The sequence below is a fragment of the Martes martes genome (assembly GCF_963455335.1).
Source record: "Martes martes genome assembly, chromosome: 12".
NCBI classification, from domain to species: Eukaryota; Metazoa; Chordata; class Mammalia; order Carnivora; family Mustelidae; genus Martes; species Martes martes.
The window spans coordinates 44,973,583-44,993,660 of record NC_137900.1 but is presented as its reverse complement, the minus strand read 5'-3'; the positions used below and the strand labels follow the sequence as shown (position 1 = coordinate 44,993,660).

At 40.3% G+C, this 20,078-nt stretch overlaps 1 protein-coding gene across 2 annotated transcripts in view; it reads left to right on the top strand.

The window, feature by feature from the left end:
* The first annotated feature begins 4,540 nt into the window (after positions 1-4,540).
* The window catches only part of BNC2 (basonuclin zinc finger protein 2), a 425,240-nt gene continuing 409,702 nt past the window's right edge, over positions 4,541-20,078 (top strand). For both annotated transcript variants that reach the window (XM_080819786.1, XM_080819785.1), the window contains exon 1: positions 4,541-4,637. In XM_080819786.1, coding sequence (XP_080675912.1) covers positions 4,635-4,637 — 3 coding nt within the window. In that variant the 5' untranslated portion in view covers positions 4,541-4,634. The remainder of the gene's footprint in view (positions 4,638-20,078) is intronic.

Below are 20,078 nucleotides of genomic sequence, written 5' to 3'. Positions count from 1 at the left end.
CTCAAGCCACCTGGGGTTGGTTAATTCAGCAATCAAGAGCTCATGTGCTTTCCACCTTCCTACCTTGTCATCCCAGGTGTGTGGACTCCCTCCTGGTCAGAAGGTGGCTGTAACTATTTCAGGTGCCACACTCTCCCATCCTAACATTCAGAGTAGAATAGGGACAATTTACTTCTTGCGGGTCTTTTTGTTTTAATGAATAAAGTGATCTTAGCTCCAAGCCCCTCAATGATTTCGCCTCATCCTTCATTAACCAGAACGACGTAACATGCCATCCTTAAACCAATCACAGCAAAGGAAACATGGCTAGCATAATCAGCTTAGTACAACCTAGTTTAACTTGAGACATGGAAGAAGGGAAAATAGCTATTGCCCAGGCCAACGTTTCTCAAACTGGTCTTATGACCTCTTAGAAATTATTGAAGACTGCAAAGGGCTTTGGTTTATGTGGGTGATAGTTATTGGTATTTATTGTATCATAAATTTAAACTCTGAAGATTTAAAAATAGTTATTAATTCATTTAAAATAATAATAGGCCAATCATTTGTTACAATACTGTGGTAGGCAGAATGAAGGTCCACATTCTATCCTGACTACCTGTGAATATGTTCAGATGTGATTAAGTTGATATGGAGATGGATCTTGAGATGTGCAGAATATGCTGGATTATTAGATGGGCCCAATATAATCACAAGGGTAGATATAAGTGAAGGAAGGAGACAGTGTCAGAGTGATACGGATGAGACAGACATGTCTGTCTATCTTAGGCTTTAGAGATGTAAGGGTATCGTGAGCGAAGGAATGTGGGTGGCCTCTAGAAGCTGGACAAGGTAAGGAAATGGATTCTCCCCTTGGGTTTCCAGAAAGGAAAGTAGGCCTGTAGACACCTTGATTTTAGCTTAGTGAAGCTCATTTCAGACTCCTGACCTCTAGAATTATATATTTCTGTTTATAGCCACTGAATTTGTTTAAGCCACTGAATTTGTGGTAATTTGTTATAGTGGCAATAGGAATTGAATACCCATATTTTAAAATGAAAAATAACCATGTTTTCCAGAACAACAAAAGAGTGGTACTGATTTACATTTTTTGGCAAGTCTCTAGTATTTGATTATAACAAGATAGGTAGATTTTTTTGTTTTAGCTTCTGCATTCAGTTTGTTGAATATCACGTTATGTTGCCTTTGGGAAAATCTACTGTATTTTTGTGACAGAATGTGAATGAGAAAGGTAAATAATTTCTCAGTATACAATAAGAATACTTTTGACCCCATGGCCCTCCTAAAAGGGTCTTAGGGACATACAGGGATGCCCCAGACCACACTCTGGGATCACTGGTACAGGAAGTCAGTAGTTTTTACTTACCCCCAAAAGAACAGATATGGCACTTCTTTCCCCCCATATTCCTAGAGTGAATTTGTCTGGGCCCAAGGTCATCATTAATGTGGTGTCACGGTTTTTACATTTCTTCTTTAATTCAAACAATATTCCTAAGAGTTTATTTTGTGCTTGGCACTGTTTTATGGACCAACATTATGTAAGTGAACAAGGTAGATACAGCTCTAGTTCCCATGGAGCTTACGTTTTAGTTGCAGAAAACTAAGACACACATAAAAAAGTTAATTTCAGATACTTCTAAGGTATATAAAGAAAAGTAAGTAATGGGACAAAGTGTGAGGGGTGTTTGAGGACGTAGGCAAAGAGCTAGTTTAATTAGAGTCTAAAGAAGTGAAATTAGAGTTGAAATGTGATGGATAAGATGAAACCACTGGAAAACGTGGGAGAATATTCCAGGTAGAGAGAAGAGCAGGGCAAAGAGGAGGTAGGAGCTTGGCAAGGCGCTGATAAAGCCAGTGTGACTTTAGTGTATTCATGAGGGGAATAAAAAAGAAGAAAAGAGTTGAAAAGTCCAACAGGTATAGATCATTAAAGTCTTGCAGGACACAGAAAAGACTTAAGGTTTTATTTCAATGCCATAGAAACCTATTGGAGGAAATAAGAGGCTGTGGAATGCTTTATATATTTGCTTCTGTCAATTCTTCCACCTTCTCCAAGGGCTGCTCTTCAGCCCAACACATCCCCCCTCTTCATGATGAGGACTCTCTAGAAAGGCATTGGACCCCAAATAGACACATCTTGCCTCACATAAATTGTTTGTATGCTAACATCAAAAACAGACAGATCTGGAACCAATCAGGGGAATGTAAATTACAGGTTACTTGATGTGGAATAACTTCTGCTGTTGGCCAGAGTAGGTGCACAGCCAAAAATGCACTGTGTGAATACAATTGTTTGGCAATTGCTGGTCTGTCAGTTGTCCAAAGCAGTAAGTGTGTGAATGGATTTGTATGGGTAATGACTCTGAAATTAGCAACTAGCTTTTCTCCTCTCTCCATGATACAGGAAAACACATTGGAACTTGGCTCATTTCTGGAGAATTCTTGTGATGATCCTCAGTTGCTCAGATGCACATTTGGTCGTCATTATCCCTTGTGTAATCAGTTTCTACAAACTATAGGATGATGTTACAGTGATGTTTACAGAATAAGGGAACATGCTCCACACCTTAATCAAATCATTTAAAGATGAGCCTTCTTAGATAACATGCATTTATATATATGGGTAGTCATTAGATAGTCTTTACTTTGATTTATGCTCTAGAGAAGTAATCTGTCTCCCACTAGAAAACTCCAGATGAACCATGTGCCTAGAATTCTACAAGGTATTTACTATAAATAATATAGTAGAAGCATTTACCAGACAAACCTTTCCACACCAAGATGATGCCTAGAACCATACAAATACAGAAAGGAGTTGAAATCTGCTTTCTAAAGGCCTAAAAACGGCCAGGAATTTGGACCCAATCAGTACACAGAACTGCAGGTGCGGCGGCCCCGCTGTTAAAAAGCAGGATCCACGTGAATAATAAGCCTAATCACATTTTCAGAACAGCTGTGGCTACTTGGGCCACAGTCTCCCATCATGCCTCCCCAAATATTCTTTTAAATTATCGTGAAAACTTATACTAAACTTAAGCGCAGACTGTGTATCAAAGAAAATAAAACTATGTTAATTCCAAGGCGAAATATTTTAATCCTGACCTCTGGAAGCTAGTGAGGCAGTTTCCCTGCCCCTCATCTTCGGGGAAGGAAGAAAGGAGGGATGATTCAAACCTGTGGTTCTGCCAAGCAAGTCCTGGAAGATTCCGATTTCTAGAGCTCAGAGAGTATTCCTGAAACCTGTGCCTTCCTCCCATGTCAGATAAGGAAAAAGTTTGCTCTAGCTATGATAAATCTGCACAACGCGGAGATGTTTTTGGCACAAAGTGTACGTTAGAAAGCTGATGATGATTAAACTCGCGCCCCCACCCCCCCCCCCATCCTTGCGGCCGGGGAGTATGTTTTGCCTGCATTGAAGAAATGTCCTTCGGCTGCAGGCGTGTGCGTTTTTGCGTCTCCCGCGCAGGGCGACGCGGGTCGGCTGAGTGTCAGCCACACATGTGGCTGGTCTTCCCCTGCCGAGGCGGCGGTCCCCTTCCTCCCGGCCGTCTCTAGCCCGAGGCCCGCGGCCCAGACCAGGGGAAGGGGAAGGAAGCCCTCGCCGCAAGCCGGCGTCTGGGCCGGCACACAAAACACGCCGCCACCAGCAACTCCCACTCTCCCCCTCCCGCCCCGGCTGCGCGCAACTTTTTGCCTTTTCGCCCAGCACGTTCTGTCCCGAGTTTCTGTCCCCTGGGTTTTCCTCCGCTTCCCTCACCTTCGGTCCAGCGGCGCGCGGAGGACCCGGGCTGACCGGGGCGAGGGGCGCCGGGGCAGCCGCGGCGGAAAGAGAAAAAGGGGAAGGGGAAAGGAGGAGGGGGCGGCGGTGGCGGTGCGGGAGGAGGAACTGGTTAAAGGGGACAGAGACCGGCGAGTGCCCGAAAAGGAAAGCGACGCCACGGTTTGCTGCAGTCGGAATAAAGTTCGCGCCCTTTCCTCGGCGAGTCTCTCTTTGACAGCTGGGCGCTGGCGGTCACCTCCACCTCCACGCCCGCACCCCCCGGGGGGCGCCAAAGTTGTTTTTCCATCCCCACCAGGAGCAGGGGGAACAGTAACGGGGGCGGGGGGGAATATACATCCATCCTCCCTCACGAAACCCCTAGAAATCTGAGGACAAACAACCACAAAACTAACCCACTTCTATTTTGCAAAAGGGTAGCAACATTGTAGTGACGACAATTTTGCAGAGGAGAAACTTGCGGGGCTTGCAAATCCCCAGGTCACATCGTCCGCGGGTCTCTCCCCCGTCCCCCGCAGCAGCCCCCACCCGGGACAGTCCGTTCCTTTTTCTTTTCTTTTTTGTCCCGAGGAGCCGGGGGGAACTCTGCAGGCTCCGACTTGGAGAGCGAGGGCGACCCTGGGCGCGTGTGTAAATCAGTCACCTGAGCGCAGAGGGGCCGCGGCGAGGGCGCGCGCGGGCGGGCGGGCGGGGAGAGGCGGAGGCGGCGAGAGCGGCGGCCCGGAGGAAATCGGGAGGGGGAGGGAAAGAAAGGCCGAGACAGAAGGAGCGAGAGGCGGCCGAGGGGCTGGTCCAGGCGCGGCCGCTAAGAGGAGACCAAGAGGCGGGGGCTGCACTTGACAACCAGCATGCCGAGATGGTAAGAAGTTTCCACCCTCCTTTCCTTTTTATTCTAGACTTCGTCAGACGTGAGCCCCGTCCCCGCGCGCCCCCGGGGCCGCCCGAGGGCCGCGTTCTCCTCAAGTCCGGCGGCGTGAGGTGGAGGGGGGCGCTGAGGGGGGCGGGCGGGAGTGGAGAACCCCAGCCCAACCTGGCCCCTGCCGTGCTCCCGAAATTTCCCCTCAACTTGGCCCGAGTTTGCGAGGAGAGCTCGGGGTGGGAGGGGTGTGTGCGTGAGTGTGTGTGTGTCTGTGTGTGTGTGTGTGTGTGAGGGGCTCGGGAAGTTCGCCCCCTCTCGCGGCGGGCGAGGAAAGGTGAGCGGCCGGCGAGCGAGAGGCTCCAGGGAGTTGGGACGGGCTAGGGCGGACGGGGTGGAGGGGAGGCGGGGGATGAATGGAGCGCTGGAGGGAGCTTGGAGCGGAGAGGAAAGCATTTTGGACAACGGTAACTTTCAAAACTTGCCCGCGAGTGAGGGCCGGGCGGCTGGGCGTGGGCGCCTGGGCGCGCTGGTGCGCCGCGCGGCGAGGACCCAGCCGCCGGGTCCCGGCACCTTGGCGTTTCCCCTCCCCTCTCCCTCGCGTTCGGGGAGCCCTCCCTTTGTAGATGAAGAACACGTAGGAAGTGCTCCTGGAGGCTTTCTGAAGAATGTGCACAACGTAGGGCAGGAAGAGAAACCCGAGAGAGACGGGTTTTTTGAGGCGCAGTTTTAAAGGAGCCCGTTTGTTCTACTTACACAGTGACTGCAGGGTGGCATTTGGGGCCTGGGGAGGGGGACAGGATTAAAAAAAAAAAGGAAAAAAGAAAAGTGGATGGAATCCCCCGTGTAGTGAGGCTAAGAAAAGTTCCAAGTGCAAGTGGTGGAGGAGATGGGAAGGCGAGATTCGAGCCCAGCTCCTCTCCTCGGAGCGGCTTCTCTGCAGCGAGGCAGCGTGCCGTGAGTTCGCCGGGTGATGAGCGCTCTGTCCGCTTTCGGGGGAAGTGATTTGTTAGAAATGGGGGTTGGACCACTCCCTTCCCTTTAGTTTGCTTCCACCCAGAGCTGCTATTGTTACCCCCACTTGGGGATCTGACCTCCCGTTCTGCATGTAGATGGAATATGCAGGAAGAAAAAGGGAGAGAGCGAGCGGTTGGCGTTTTTTTTTTTTTTTTTTTACCCCCCTCTTCCCCCTAATGTGACATTTCTTGTTTCAGTGATCAAAGTCACAACTGGAGTGTAGGAGATGCGACTGTCAGATGCAGGCATACGCGCGCGCACACACACACACACACACACACACACAAGTAGCATGCGCCCAAGACTGTGGTTACAGTAACGCTGACAGAAATTAAAGTGGTTTTGAAAGCAGCGTGCGATTTATAGTGGTTCCCATTTACCCTAGAGTCAAGCTGTTGTAAAGCTGATGTACGAAAGATATCATAAAGTAATCCTGTGTACCTAGGATTAAAGTGGCAGAAAGTGGCCTGCCTTATTATTTTTTATGTACTTCGCGGACAGTTGCAGTGGTTGGAACCTCTGTTTTAAGTGGAGGCGTCAAAACAAAGTATTAAATATTATCTGTTTAGTGCTTGAGTTTTTTCTTTTTCTTCTAGCGGCATCTTACTCAAGAACACTGTAAAAGCCCGTTGTAGGTATTATTTTTCTTCCATTTCCCCCAGCCTGCATTCTGTGTGTCTGCACATCTATTCCCAAATACTAATCATTTTTAAAAGTGGCTAAACCCATTTGTTACCCACTGCTTTGTATTCTGCAGTTTCAGATGTTAACTGTGCACACACGTACCTGTTTTAACTGGAGGAATTTATTTCTGGCACTATTATTTAGTGTGTCTGATTTGGAGATGTAGTCAGGAGTAGTGAGACCTCATACAAGTTAATAGAACTTCCTTTTTACCCTTTGGACTCACACACCACACACAAAATCCCTTGTGAATCTTTATAGGGTATCTGTGTTTTATGTTATATTTGTAGCTGTTTCATTTAAACTGTTCAGACTTAATGAAGTTCTTAGTTGTAGCTACTCTTTCTGTTCCGGGAGAACAGAGTATTTAAAATCCAGATTGCTAATCACTCTACCAAAGTACAAGAGTATCTTCACCTGAGGGAAATAATACTGAACCTGAATGTGAACTCTGTTTGAGTATCTTGTGAGAAACGTCTGAAACTGTCTTTTCCTCCCCCTTGAGAATATTAAGTTCGGTGGTGTTTGCATGTAAAACTTTGAACAAGAACAAACCTGTGATTTTTAAAAATAAATATTAAGAAAATATTAATAGCAGTTACACATTTCCCAGTACCTAATTTTTTTTTTCTTCTACCTGAAATGTAAGAGATCTGTCAGGCAGGGATATGTGATTACAAAAAGAAGCAGACAAAGGCAGAGCTGACTCTTGCTATATTAAAATGTAAGTGTTACAGTTTGAATTTTCAAGTGAGAGTTTTTGAGTTCAGTGCTTTACATAACATTTTGTCCTAATCTTGCTTGCTGTCAGGGATGTTTCATGGTTGTGCAATTGCTGCAGTCAAGAATGCCAATTTGCATTCCAGGAGTGTCATTTGATTACTTTTATCTGCACAGCTCCAAGACCGGCCCAGACCTCTCTTTTCATCTTGCCATGTCACGAGTCAATGCTGTGTCGTCTTTTCAAAAATCTGCCTGATTTAGACAAGAAAGAAAAGTACTTTCATGTTACAGCCGCAGTCCCCTGCTAACTTGTCAGCAGCAGGATATGATTCACTTGGGCCCAGAAGAATGGAACAGAGAGGCGGGTTAGGCGGTTCAATAAAGCCCACGGACAGGTAGTGTGTGACATCCCCAGAGAGCCACAGTTAATGAAGAACAGGTCTGCTTAGTTCTCCACACGCTGACCTGGTGCTGTCCCCACAGTTTTCTCATTTGATCTTTCCCAGCAAATTGATCTTTTCTTGTATTTTTTTTGCCTTCCAAGTTAGTCCTTGTGGGACTGAAATTAGCAGAGCAACTTAAGTTGGATAATACAGCTGTTCAGAAAAGAAGAAATTGGACACTGGCTCAAAAAGGGGCGGGGGTTGGGGGTGGAGGGAGCTATTCTTTTTGTTGTTCCTGGGAATATTTCTTATATTAAGGGAGACCAGAATAGGTGATTACTTGAAGTTAGTGGTTCCCTTTGTTTTTCATTTAATAGTTAAGGTTCAGCACCATTGTAAATATTCCTTAAGTATGTAAAAGATGGCCCTCGTATGAGTGAGGAATTCAATTTAGTATTTTTTTTTCAGTGTAGCATTTTTCGTATTCACTTGTTTGAAATCATTTGCCAGTCGACTTATGGGGCTTTTTATGGCTATTGTAAGATAGATTAAATATCAGTGGTGTACTTCAACTATATTATTTATAGTCTTCTAAATAACTGCAATCCTAAAATATCCAATACTGAAACGCAGAAAAGATTAAACAATTAAGAAAGTCATTACCAGTGTTGTGTATAAATACTTGGTATGTGGAAATGTTTTCTACAGTTACCATCAGCATCTTTTGTTTTAGGGAAACTCCACAGATACACTGTTAATAATTAAAAAAAAAAAATTCAAGATTCTCCATTTAAATGTAGCTTTTTAGAACTGAGATTGAATCACACATTTGAATTTCTGGAGATATTCAATTTATGTTGTTACTTGTTTTTTGAGATGAAAATTAATTTTAACTAGCTTGGTAAATCTAAGTTGGGGATGTATGTGTAGTTTAAACAGGTTAAAATTTAACTCTAGAATTTTCTATATAAAGCTTAGGTTGGAAGCAGTTAATAGATTAAGTGAATGTGTATATAAGGAGCAGTGCTTTCTGAATTCCTGTGCAGATGATCTCATTTACCATCTACATCCTTGCAAGAAACAGTTGAAAACATTTCTTGTGGAAGGGGAGGCAGCCTCCTCAAATCTTTTCTGTTGGATGGAAATTACATAGGATCATTGGTTAGTAAACTCCTCTCTGAAGAGCTAGAGGGAGCCTTATGATTTTATTAGATATACTTAAGGTTAAAAAAAAAAAAACAACACTGGCAGTCAGAATGTTGTAGGAAAGGAGTAGATAATGAATACTGCCTTAATGTTTAGGCTTGGAGGTGCTGTTGGATTTTTTTGTTTGTGTCTTTTTTTTTTTTTTTTTAAGCTGTGACAAAAGCAACTGAACTTTCTGCAAGGAGAGTTAAGGAGTCAGCTAAGATTCTAGGGTACTACCTTTTATATGATTTGAAGATCAAGCAAAATGCAACCAAATATACTTTAAGTCTGATTTGGTTTCCTAAATACTGTTTGTTGTTTTGCCAACTGAAGGAGTTCTGTTAGGAGGCTACTCTTCAAAGTTCTATTAAAAGTAACTTCCTACCAAATCACTAAGGAGGGGAATACCTTCTTTCAGTTCACTAAGGACAACCTCCTTTCTGTAAATAATGGTTTTGAAGTGGTTCTACATACAACTGCGTGCCATACTCTGGAGAGGAAACTCCTTTAGAGTAAATGCTTCATTTATAAGCATAAAATAGTAAACCATTTATAAAGCAGATATATTATGAATCAATTAGTAAGTTAAATTTAAAGAAATAGAACTTAAGTGGTATTAAATTCAGTATTTGTTGTTTAATTTCACAGTTGTTTATCAGTCTTTCCACTAAAATTTGAGATATGTTTACATTAAAGAGTCATTGATCATAATTGCTCTTTAATATTTATACACTAGTTTTTAGTGGCGTTACTTTGGACAAACTTATTTACCATTTAAGTAAATAATATAATCCAGTGAGATAAACTACCCAGATTTGTCTTTTTTTCATCTTTCACACAGTAACTCTCATTATGTTGCTAGCCAATAAAAGTCTTTATTTGTTGCTTATTAGAACCCTCAGTACACTCAAGTGTTCAGCTATAATTTAATTTGGCTGTTCAAAGAGGCTCCCTTGTTTTAAAACATGTTCTCAGTATGCTTTTACCATTTATTATGAACTTATATTCTAACTCATGCACATGTATAGGATGATTTTACAGATAACCGTTTTTTAAAGTTATGCCATAGCATAGTTGTAACTTCTTTCTTTTAAAAAAATCGGTACCTAACAATGTCTTTTTTTTTCCCCTGTATTTTTCCTTGACATTCAGGAACTTTTTTTTCCCTTGGTAATTTAAATAGTTTTGCTATTATAATTTTAAAGTCAGTTCCCTAAAGTATACAACCTTCCCTTAAGATGTAGTGAGAAAGACACTAAACTAAAAAAATGAACTAAACAATTCAATAATTGAGAATGCTAGTTGAGGACATTTCACTCTTACAGTCACTTGAAATTATAAAAAGTTTCCCTTGTACTTCACACATGCTAGCATGATAAATTCAGCTTCTTTAGAGTAAGCTACTGGGAAGTTTTGCAATGAATGGAAGATAGCTGGAGAGTTCTGGTGATATTTGTAACAAATCATGTTCACTGAAAACTAGAACTTTAAAACTCTGATGAGTATCAGGAATTCTTCCACAAGGAAGGCCGAATGTGGAACTGCTAAATGAGTCATTGCATGTATATCTTACCAGCAGGAATCACATCAAACCGGCTCTCTAGATACAGTATTTAATAGTTGTCAAAATGTACAGTATTGTCTTGGAACTTGTGGTTCATGAGTTCATAGTTCCAGCTTTTTTGTGTTTAGTACAAAGATGTAACAACCCACACAAAACATTTTTCTCTTATTATGACCTTACATTTGCCAAAGTGCCCCATGCTGAAATTCCTTTTTAGTATCCTTTTTTTTTTTTTCAGTCCAAAGCCAGACGTGTACCCAGACACAAAAGCCTCTGTGTATAGCAAGCTGTTTTAAATATTGTGACTCGGCGATGTGCTGTCCTTTCTCCGCTTGAGCCAAGGATCTCTGCTCAGTGTCTGTGGATTACCAAGCTCCTTCTTTATTGTACCTCTTGTCAACTATTCCTATTCATTTAACCTTTCATTAGTGTCTGTGCAGCTTCACTGTCTAGAAATGCAAGGAAAACCCGAAAGGCCCCACTGTCACAGTTATTAGATTTCTCGGTTACATCCCAGCAACCATAAAGAAGTAAGAGTCGGCACTATTGTCGTGCGTGCTGCTGTCCTGGGGTGCAGCTCTTCTGTGCATGTCAAGGACATGTGCCACATGTTGATATGCATCCCAGGGATAAATGCACAACATGGGGGATAGGCCGATGCTGGAAGTAATGAGCTTTGTAGGAGTTACTGCAAAGACCAACAGTTTGTGAAGGAATTTTGCTTAACAGGCCAAGGAGATAGACACAGTTGAGGGCTGCCAAGATTTGCCTGGGCTGGAGCTTGTCAGTCACATTGTTTTCATCTAAACTTCATTTGAGAGGAAAATTGAATATGTTTGACAGCAATGAAAAGTTTTATTTTCATCTTTTAATCTTTCAGAGGACAAAAGTGATATTTCTGGTGACTAGTATATTAGGACTAAGTATTTTTTATTCTGCCTGAATTGTGTGTGTGAATGGACCTATTTATCTTCTTACATATCTAGAAGAAACATATTTCATAGATGTGTATGTTTTAAAATTTGCATAAAAGTAATATAGCCTATTACTTTTCCTATGCTACTATTTTCCCCCTTTGATTTCCCTCTAGCATAGCCTAGTATTAGCGCTTGATTCTCTAAAAGTGCATTTGCTTTGTTGCCTTAATGTAAAGGAAAAACAGGATGAATATCAGACCATTTTCAAGTCATAATAAAGACAAATAATTACAGATTTTGCATTGGAAAATATTACACTGACATCTTCGAAGAGTCATAGAATTACTTTTTAAGAATTTTCAAAACATTTAAGTAGAAAATAGTAAATTACAATACCTCCTCTCTCTTTACCAATTGTACATTTTTTTAAAGTAAAGAAAATCTGATCCCTGTAAAGTTATTTATTTATTTATTTTTTACTTGACCCAACCTTTTTTGCCAAGGCTGACTTTTTAATAGCTGTTCTTAAAGCTTTCTCTTTTCATGATGTCTTGTGAATGTATTAATTGGCTTAGTTATCCTTGTTTCAGAGAAGAGAGATGAGCTCTCCTCCCTTTAGATGGGATGCTTTCTTCCAGGGAAATATGTATTCAATAATTGACAGCTAAGTGCCCAGCCAGGGCATGTTCCCGTTTCTTGCTCATTGGGTGGATATTACATATATGTTAAATTTAGATGAATGTGTCTTGATCATCTGAGGTGACCTGGTAGCCTTCTCACAGACAAGGCAAGGGTGTATTAACTTTCCCTGTCTAACGGTCCTGTTTCTATTCATTATGGTTTGTGTTGGGTGAAGTAGAAGAGGAAAGAGGAACTTCTAAGGCTATAATGTTAGCCATACCTCCCTGCCTCCAAAAGCACACCCTTGGAAATAGGACAGAGCTATATGGTAGTTAAAGAGAAGAAGAATACATGGCAGTAGCTACTTTCTGTAGGAACGCTATGCCTGGTCTTCATCCAGTCATTATCTTAGGATGGGGAGATAGTTCATCATTATCCACTCCAGAGTGAGAATAGCCCTGGGCCTGGGTTTCAAGTCAGGCCCTATTCTCTTCCACTCAGGTTTGAAAGCCTCCACTTTGTCATTTGTAAATCAAGTGAGTTTGGTAATTTCTAAGGTATTTTTGAATTGGAATATTTTATATTTTATGTGCTAGGACTGTATAATCATAGCAGATTACTATTTTTAATAGCTGTATTGAGATGTAGTATACTAAATAATTCACCTGTTAAAAATGTCCAATTGATATTTTGTGGATATAGCACCTTTTATCCATTCATCCAGGGATACACCTTTTGGTTCTTATTATGAATAATGCAGCTGTGAACATTTGTGTACAAGTGTTTTGTTTTCATTTTGTCAAATGTATACCTAGGAGTGGAATTGCTCGGTCATATGGCAACTGTCTTTAACTTTTGAGGAACTGCCCTATCATTTTCCCAAAGCAGCTATTTGCTTTTCCATTTCTACCAACTGAATGTGTGAGTTTTCTAATCTTTCCACATTCTCCCAAATTAGTTACTGTTTTTTAATTTTAACCATTCTGGTGGGTGTGAAGTGGTTTTGAGTTGTGTTTCCCTGATGGCTTATGATGTTAAGCATCTTTTCATGTGCTTATTGGCCATTTGTAGATCTCCGTAAAACAGAGAAATGTCTCTTAGATCCTTTACCCATTTTTCACTTGGGTTATTTGTCTTTTCATTGTTAAGTTATAAAAGCTTTTTATATATTTATATATTCTGGAATTTATATATTCTGGACAGAAGTTCTTTATTAGATACGTAATTTACAGATTTATTTCTCTGGCTTGTCTTTTTTATTTTTTTGATGGAGTCCTTTGAAGCACAGACACTTTATTTAAATTTTGATGGAAGTCCAAAGTCCAACTTATTTTTTCTTTGGTCATTTGTGTTTTTGGTGTGCCAAGGAACACTATCTAACCTAAGGTCATAAAGATTCACCGTTGTTTTCTTCTAAGAATATAATAGTTTGAACTTATACATTTAGGTCTTTATTTGGGTTAACTTTTGTGTGTAATATGGAGTAGGGATCAGCTTCTTTCTTTTGAATGTGGATATCCAGTCATTCCCAGGACCATTTGTTGAAAAGAGAATTCTTAACCCATTGAATTATTATGGGACATTTGTGGAAAATTATTTGACTGTAGATGTAAGGGCTTATTTCTAGATTCTCCATTTTATTCCATTGATTAGTGTGTCTATCCTTTGCAAGTACCACACTGTCAAGATTACTGTAGCTTTACATTAAATGTGCAACTGACAAATGTAAGTCTTCCAACTTTGTCCTTTATCAAATTATTTCACTATTCTTGGTTCCTTAGTTTATTAAAAATTTTTGTGTGTGGTAAAAAGCACATAACATAAAGTTGAACAACTTCAACATTGTTAAGTGTATGGTATAGACAGTATTGTTAACTGCATCTTCTTGTGCAATGCATTTTTGGAACTTTGTCATTTTGCAGAACTGAAACTCTATTACCTGATGAACAACTCCCATTTTCCCCCTCTTCATAGCCCCTGGCAACCGCCATTTTACTTTCTAAGAGTTTCATTACTTTAAATACTTCATATGAAAAATAAATAAGTAAATACATAAATAAATTCTTCATATGAGTAAAATCATACAGTACATGTTTTTCTATAATGGTCTTTTTTAAAAAAGATTTTATTTATTTATTTGACAGAGAGAGACACAGTGAGAGAGGGAGCACAAGCAGGGGAGGAGCAGAGAGAGAGGGAGAAGCAGGCCTCCCGCCCAGCAGGGAGCCTGATGTGGGGCTCTATCCCAACACTCTGGGATCATGACTTGAGCAGAAGGCAGATGCTTAATGACTGAGCCACCCAGGGACCCCTGTAATGGTCTTATTTAACATAATGTCCTTGAGGTTCGCCCAGTATTCTAGCACATGACAGGATGTTCTTCCTTTTTAAGACTGAATAATATTTCGTGGGCACCTGGGTGGCTCAGTGTGTTAAACATCTGCCTTGGCTCAGGTCATGATCTCGGGGTCCTAGGATGGCACCCTGTGTCAGGCTCACTGCTCAGTAGGGAATCTGCTTCTCTCTCCCTCTGCCTTGCCCCCTGCTTGTGCATGCGTGCTCTCTCTCTCTCTCAAATAAAATCTTTTAAGAAAAAGTTTGAATAATATTTCATTATGTGTATATACCACATTTTCTTTACCCATTCTTCTGTAGATGGACATTTAGGTTGAGGCCACCTCTTGGCTTTTGTGAACAAACACTGTAGTGAACATGGATGTGTAGTAACTCTGCAACACTGTGCTTTCGGTTCTTTTGGATAGATACCCAGAAATGGGGTTGCTGGATCATATAGTAATTCTATTTTTAATTTTTTGAAGAACCTTCATATTATTTTCCATAGCTGCTGCCCTGTTTTACATTCCTACCAAGAGTGCACAGAAGTTTCAGTTTTTCCACATTTTTGCCAACACTTGTTATTTTATTTTCCTTTTTTTTTTTTTTTTTAAATAGTGGCCCTTCTAAAGGTGTGAGGTGAAACCTCTTTGTGGTTTTGATTTGTATTCCCTTGGTCATTAGTGTTGTTGAGCATCGTTTCATATGCTTCTTGGCCATTTTTATATATATTTCTTAGAGAAATGTCTCTTCAAGTCCTTTGCCTATTTTTAAATCAGATTATTTTGTTGTTGTCATTGAATTTTAGGAGCTCCTTATATATTCCAGATATTAATCTCTTCTCGGAAATATGGTTTGCAAATATTTTTGTCTATTCAGTATGTTTTTTCACTCAGCTGATAACTTCCTTCACAGTACAGAAGTTTTTTAAGTTTGATGTAGTCCCATTTGTCTGTTCTTCTGTTGCCCTTAGCAGTTATCTTTAAAACTCAGGTTGATCTTATCCTTAGAAGTGTAAAGGCTACGTTAAGAGAGTACATCTACTGTGTGGGTAAAGAACTCTTAGTTTTACTTAGGGGATAAGTAATGTGCCACTTAGCAGCCAAAAGATGATGATTCTTAGTTGTTGGTGTGACACCCTGGTTTGACTTTGATGTTTCTTAATTATCATGGAGTTTTAAAGTATTCTGTGTGTTCCCAATGATAAGGGGGGCACTTCATGTCCTGGAGGGTGGCATTAAGTACCTGGAAATAATTGTTTTGGGTTTTATAAATACCTCAAAAGGAAAGGGAAAAAAATTGAGAAAATTTGTCTTTCTAGACATTCTGTTGTAACTAGAAAAACAACCAGCAGTGCTTAAAACTGAAAATTATTGTATGATCTCAGACCCACACTAACTGGTCCAGTTAAGTTTTAAATAAATACCGTGTTTAAATCTGGCATGGCACATTTGGAAACATCAGCTTGTTTTAAAGTTTACCTGGCAAATATTGTAATTAAAATACCTCATAGTTGAATTAGAGAAAACTTGAAAATAAATGAAAGGTAAACTAATTTGGAGGCAGCTATGTTGTATCATTATTGAATTAAAAAAAAAAACACTATTCCCTTAAAGTTCTAATTTTCTCTTTATTCATGCCATTAAAGACCTATATTTATTTCCATCTAAGTAATTACTTTTCTGGTATTCTAATGGGCTGTTCTTGCTTAACCGCATTGCCTTTTTTTGGCCTTTTGCCAGTTATTTTGGATAAAGTTTCATTATTCCTTCAGTATCAACTCAATTAGATGGTTAGCTGATCAAATATATATATGGAGAGTATGTATTTTTTCCCCTTATCACTGCTTACATATATAAATCATAAGTAGTGGATTTAAAATTGTATTTCCTATTTTGAAGATTTACTTTCTTGTGAAAATTCTGTAGAGGATTTAAAATCATTTATAAAGATTGGCATGGTAGAAAATTTTATATTTACCAGATACTTCATTTTTGGTTATATATACATTTCATTGTATTAAATGACACATTTTTTTAAATGTTGAACAAAAAGTTAATGCTACTTTTGGAATGACAAAATTGTGTTCTTGCTATCTTTCATGGTTTAGGGATGTAAAAAGGGTAATTAACTGGAACAATACAGACCTATAAAGAGAGTCACTCAGTTTTCTGTCCTGTGGTATCTAATCTCCCTATAATACCCATTTTACTCTCTAGCGGATTAGGGAAGTTTATTCTGTCAACATGTACGTATGCTAACAGGTATGCTTCTGAATGTACAATGTGATAGTTGAGATTTTCCTCTCATTCAGAGTGGTGATTGGAAGCACAACATTGTACGTGTTTGAATTGGTTTTTGATAGGTTAACATATTAATTAACTTTAGAGTGCATTAACTCTAAGTGATGTTAAAAAGTAAACATTTTATGAACCTAGAAATTCTGCTAGGTGTTGAGTTATATTTTTCATCCTATGAGTATCCCGTATAAAAAGTATTTTCACATAAAGGACTTCTGTCTGTCCATTGGTCTTTGCAGCGTCACTATGTCCATGAACCCCAACCAGTCACTGACAAGACGTTTTTGTATACAGAGGACAGTGACTGTTAGATCTAATAGAGTGTGTGTGTGTGTGTGTGTGTGTGAGAGAGAGAGTGTGAGAGTGGTCCATGAGAAACCGACTTTTGCACTTTCCTTGTTGCAGAGGGAGAATACAGAATAGTATGGTTTACTGAAATTTGGGGGTGACAGTAGGGATTGGTTTACTGTTATATTTTCATAATGTAGTAATACCTGGTATGTTGTTTTTTGTAGTTTCGAGTATATATGTGGATGGCATAGATGAATATTAAGTGTATTGCTGAATGTTTCACTAATGTCAAATTGTATTTCTGAAATCCGCATATGCCAGAGTAATAAATTTGTTAACAGCCAACAAGTAAATGTTTGCTTGCTACATGTAAAATAACTGGTTTTGATGTACAGGAATTGATAAACATTAAAAAAAATCTTTAAAAAAATTTCAGGTTTTTTTATTCAAGTTGGCATAGGCATGGGAGTTCTAGTTGTCTTCGTTTTCCAAGGTTGATACAACTTTTTACTTTCAAATCTAACACCTTAACAGGCAGTTGCGTTTCTGTGATCTGCATGACACTGGAGTAGGTGCTGTAGGTATTACAGATGAAGGAGAAGCTGTAAGCCTAACATGAAGGAGCACAAAATTCACATGCAGGAGGATGTTCATTATCTTAGCATGACTGTAGTCCAGGGTCTGCCTCTGGTCTTTGTATGCTTAGAAATCTAATTTTATCTCTATGCCTTTGCAAGAGATCTGTCCTTCATGGGCTCATTCAGGATTTTCACTGACAGAGGGGTGGAGAATAGATACACATATGCATGCAGGCACACATGCTGTGCGAACATGTGTGTATCTGCATACTGAATTAGTTTAAATACTCATATATTCATATTGGAGTGCTTAGCACATTCTTTCCTTCACAGACAAATTTAAGTGGGGAGTGAAATTATAATCCAAACATTGCTCATTGTTACTTTATGAGTTTGGGATTTGAGCAGAGAATATTAGGGAGGCGGTTGGAGGGTGTAAGGGCCTCTTCTTGCTTCAGGGAAAGCCTTCCCAGTGGCCTGTATTGATACAGTGCACATTTTGGACTCCTGTCTCCTGGACTGTGTTTGGAAGAGCATTGACAAAATTTACTCCTCTTACTTTTTTTCTTCTTCCTATTCCCCTTCTAATTGACAAATTCTTTTTTCTCTAAATATGTTAATATTCTCAAGCAGATATTAGTCAACTGTCTTGGGAGCTACTTGTTAAGGTGACTTTGCATCTGCTTGGTTTTTATGGATCTAATGCAGATGGCAATGTCATTTCATTCATTTTAAATTTCTTGGGAGATACCTTACATGTAATGTGTTTTGTATATGAGAATGGAGGGAGGCAGTAGGATAAGACAGCAGTTTTCTGGGAGAAAAGAGATATATGTTGTTTTAAAAAAAATAGTAAAAAAAAAAACCCTTTGAGACAGTTAAATATGTGGCAGAGAAAGTTTTTGTTAACTACCTTGTAGAGAGATATCAGGTATGAGACTGGCCTTCTATGGATACAAGGAATAAATGGAAATAGAGATGTGTATATTAATAGAGATTTAATCTCTGCCTCTATTTTCTATGTGATAGAAAATTTTTCAGGTACTTTGGGCTTCTCTTTTATATCATGCAGTTAGGGTCAAGATTAGATTTTAAAGATTCTTAATGTGTCATACTATATGATGCTCAACATTTTTTTTTTTTATATTATGGATGCCAAAAGGACCCAAAAGCTAATGCTATACCTTTAATTTTGTATTAGGCGATTCCAGCAGCTTCCCAGTTTGTTCCCCACCCCTTTTGTTTTTTACTTTAGACTTTTGTTCCGTTTAAAATGCTTCCATATCAATTAGATTCCAGCTAAAGAGAAACCCTTGGATGCTGGAATGATAGATTTTGGTGGACCAAGGAGTCTACCTGTTGCAGTTTCCTTAGATCTGGTCTGACTTTTAACCTTAAATCCTTATTTTCAGTCTGCAGTCTGTAAGTTTCATAGTAGTCCTGGTATAGTTGTGTAATGCGGGAATGTTCTTATTTAAAACCACAGGACTTTGGTGCCTGGGTGGCTCAGTGGGTTAAGCCTCTGCCTTTGGCTCAGGTCATGATCTCAGGGTCCTGGGATCAAGTCCCGCATTGGGCTCTCTGCTCAGCAGGGAGCCTGCTCCCCCCCCCCCGCCCCCGCCTGCCTCTCTGCCTACTTGTGAGCTCTCTGTGTCAAATAATAAAACCACAGGACTTAATACATTCCAAATTTTAAATTTGAAAAGGTGTCAGAAGTAAAAATAAAGTGGGGGTGATGATGGAGAGAATGGAAGAATTACACAGGAAATGTTGGACTCAGATAAAGGTAGAAAAATACATAAAAAAACAAAGGGCCTGTTAAAATGAGTGGCATGAGACTTGTTTTCATGTCCTTCTCCAATACCTGTGTTCACCATACTTTTTTTTAAAGATTTATTCATTTTAGAGAAAGAGAATGTAAACGGGGAGGGGCAGATGGAGAGGGAGAGAACAGACTCCTCACCTGAGCAGGGAACCTGACTGAGGGCTCATCCCACAAACCTGAGATCATGATGTCAGCCAAAAAGCAAGTCAGACTCTTAACCCACTGAGCCATCTAGGTGTTCCCACCATCCCCCCCCCCCCCCCCGCCATCTGTAAGGGTTTCTGCCTCTTGTGTTCCTCATCTGCTGGGTGAGACCTGTTAGAACTGTCTCCCAGTTGCCACCTATTTACTACTTTTGTTGCCATTACCCAGGTCCACAGTGCCATCATCTTTTACCTGAATGGCTCCAGTGTCCTCTGACTGGTCAAGTGCTTCCACTCTTGCCTCTTGCTCACTACACTCAGACTACTCTTGACAGAGGAACTGCTTCCTGTCTCAGAACCTCCCAGTGACTTCTCATCACACCTGCAGTGCAATCCAAACTCTGTTGTGACTGAACAGCGTATGTAAGATGAGAGGGAAACCTACCTAACATTCCAGCACACTTTGCTATCACTGTTCATTCTGCTCCCATCATACTGACCTAACTTTTTACTGAACATGCCACATTTGTACCTATACCTCAGGCCTTTGCACATGTTTTCCCGTCTGCTGGGAATGCCCTTCTCTCCCCCATTTTTGCATGGCTTCCTTCCTCATTTCATGTAGGTCTCTCAAATGTCACTCCTTCAATGAGAACTTTCTGACAGTTTTCTTACCCCTGCTGTGTCTCCACATTGTATGTTTCTCTGACCTTTTGTCCTGCTTTGTTTGTTGATAGCATTTATCACCATTTGAAAATATATATATATTTGTTTATATGTAGTTTATTATTATTTCTCCCTTCCTGCTGAGATACCAAGCTCCATAAGAACAGGGACCTTTGCTTGCCTTGTTAATTTCTGAATTTCCCCTACCTG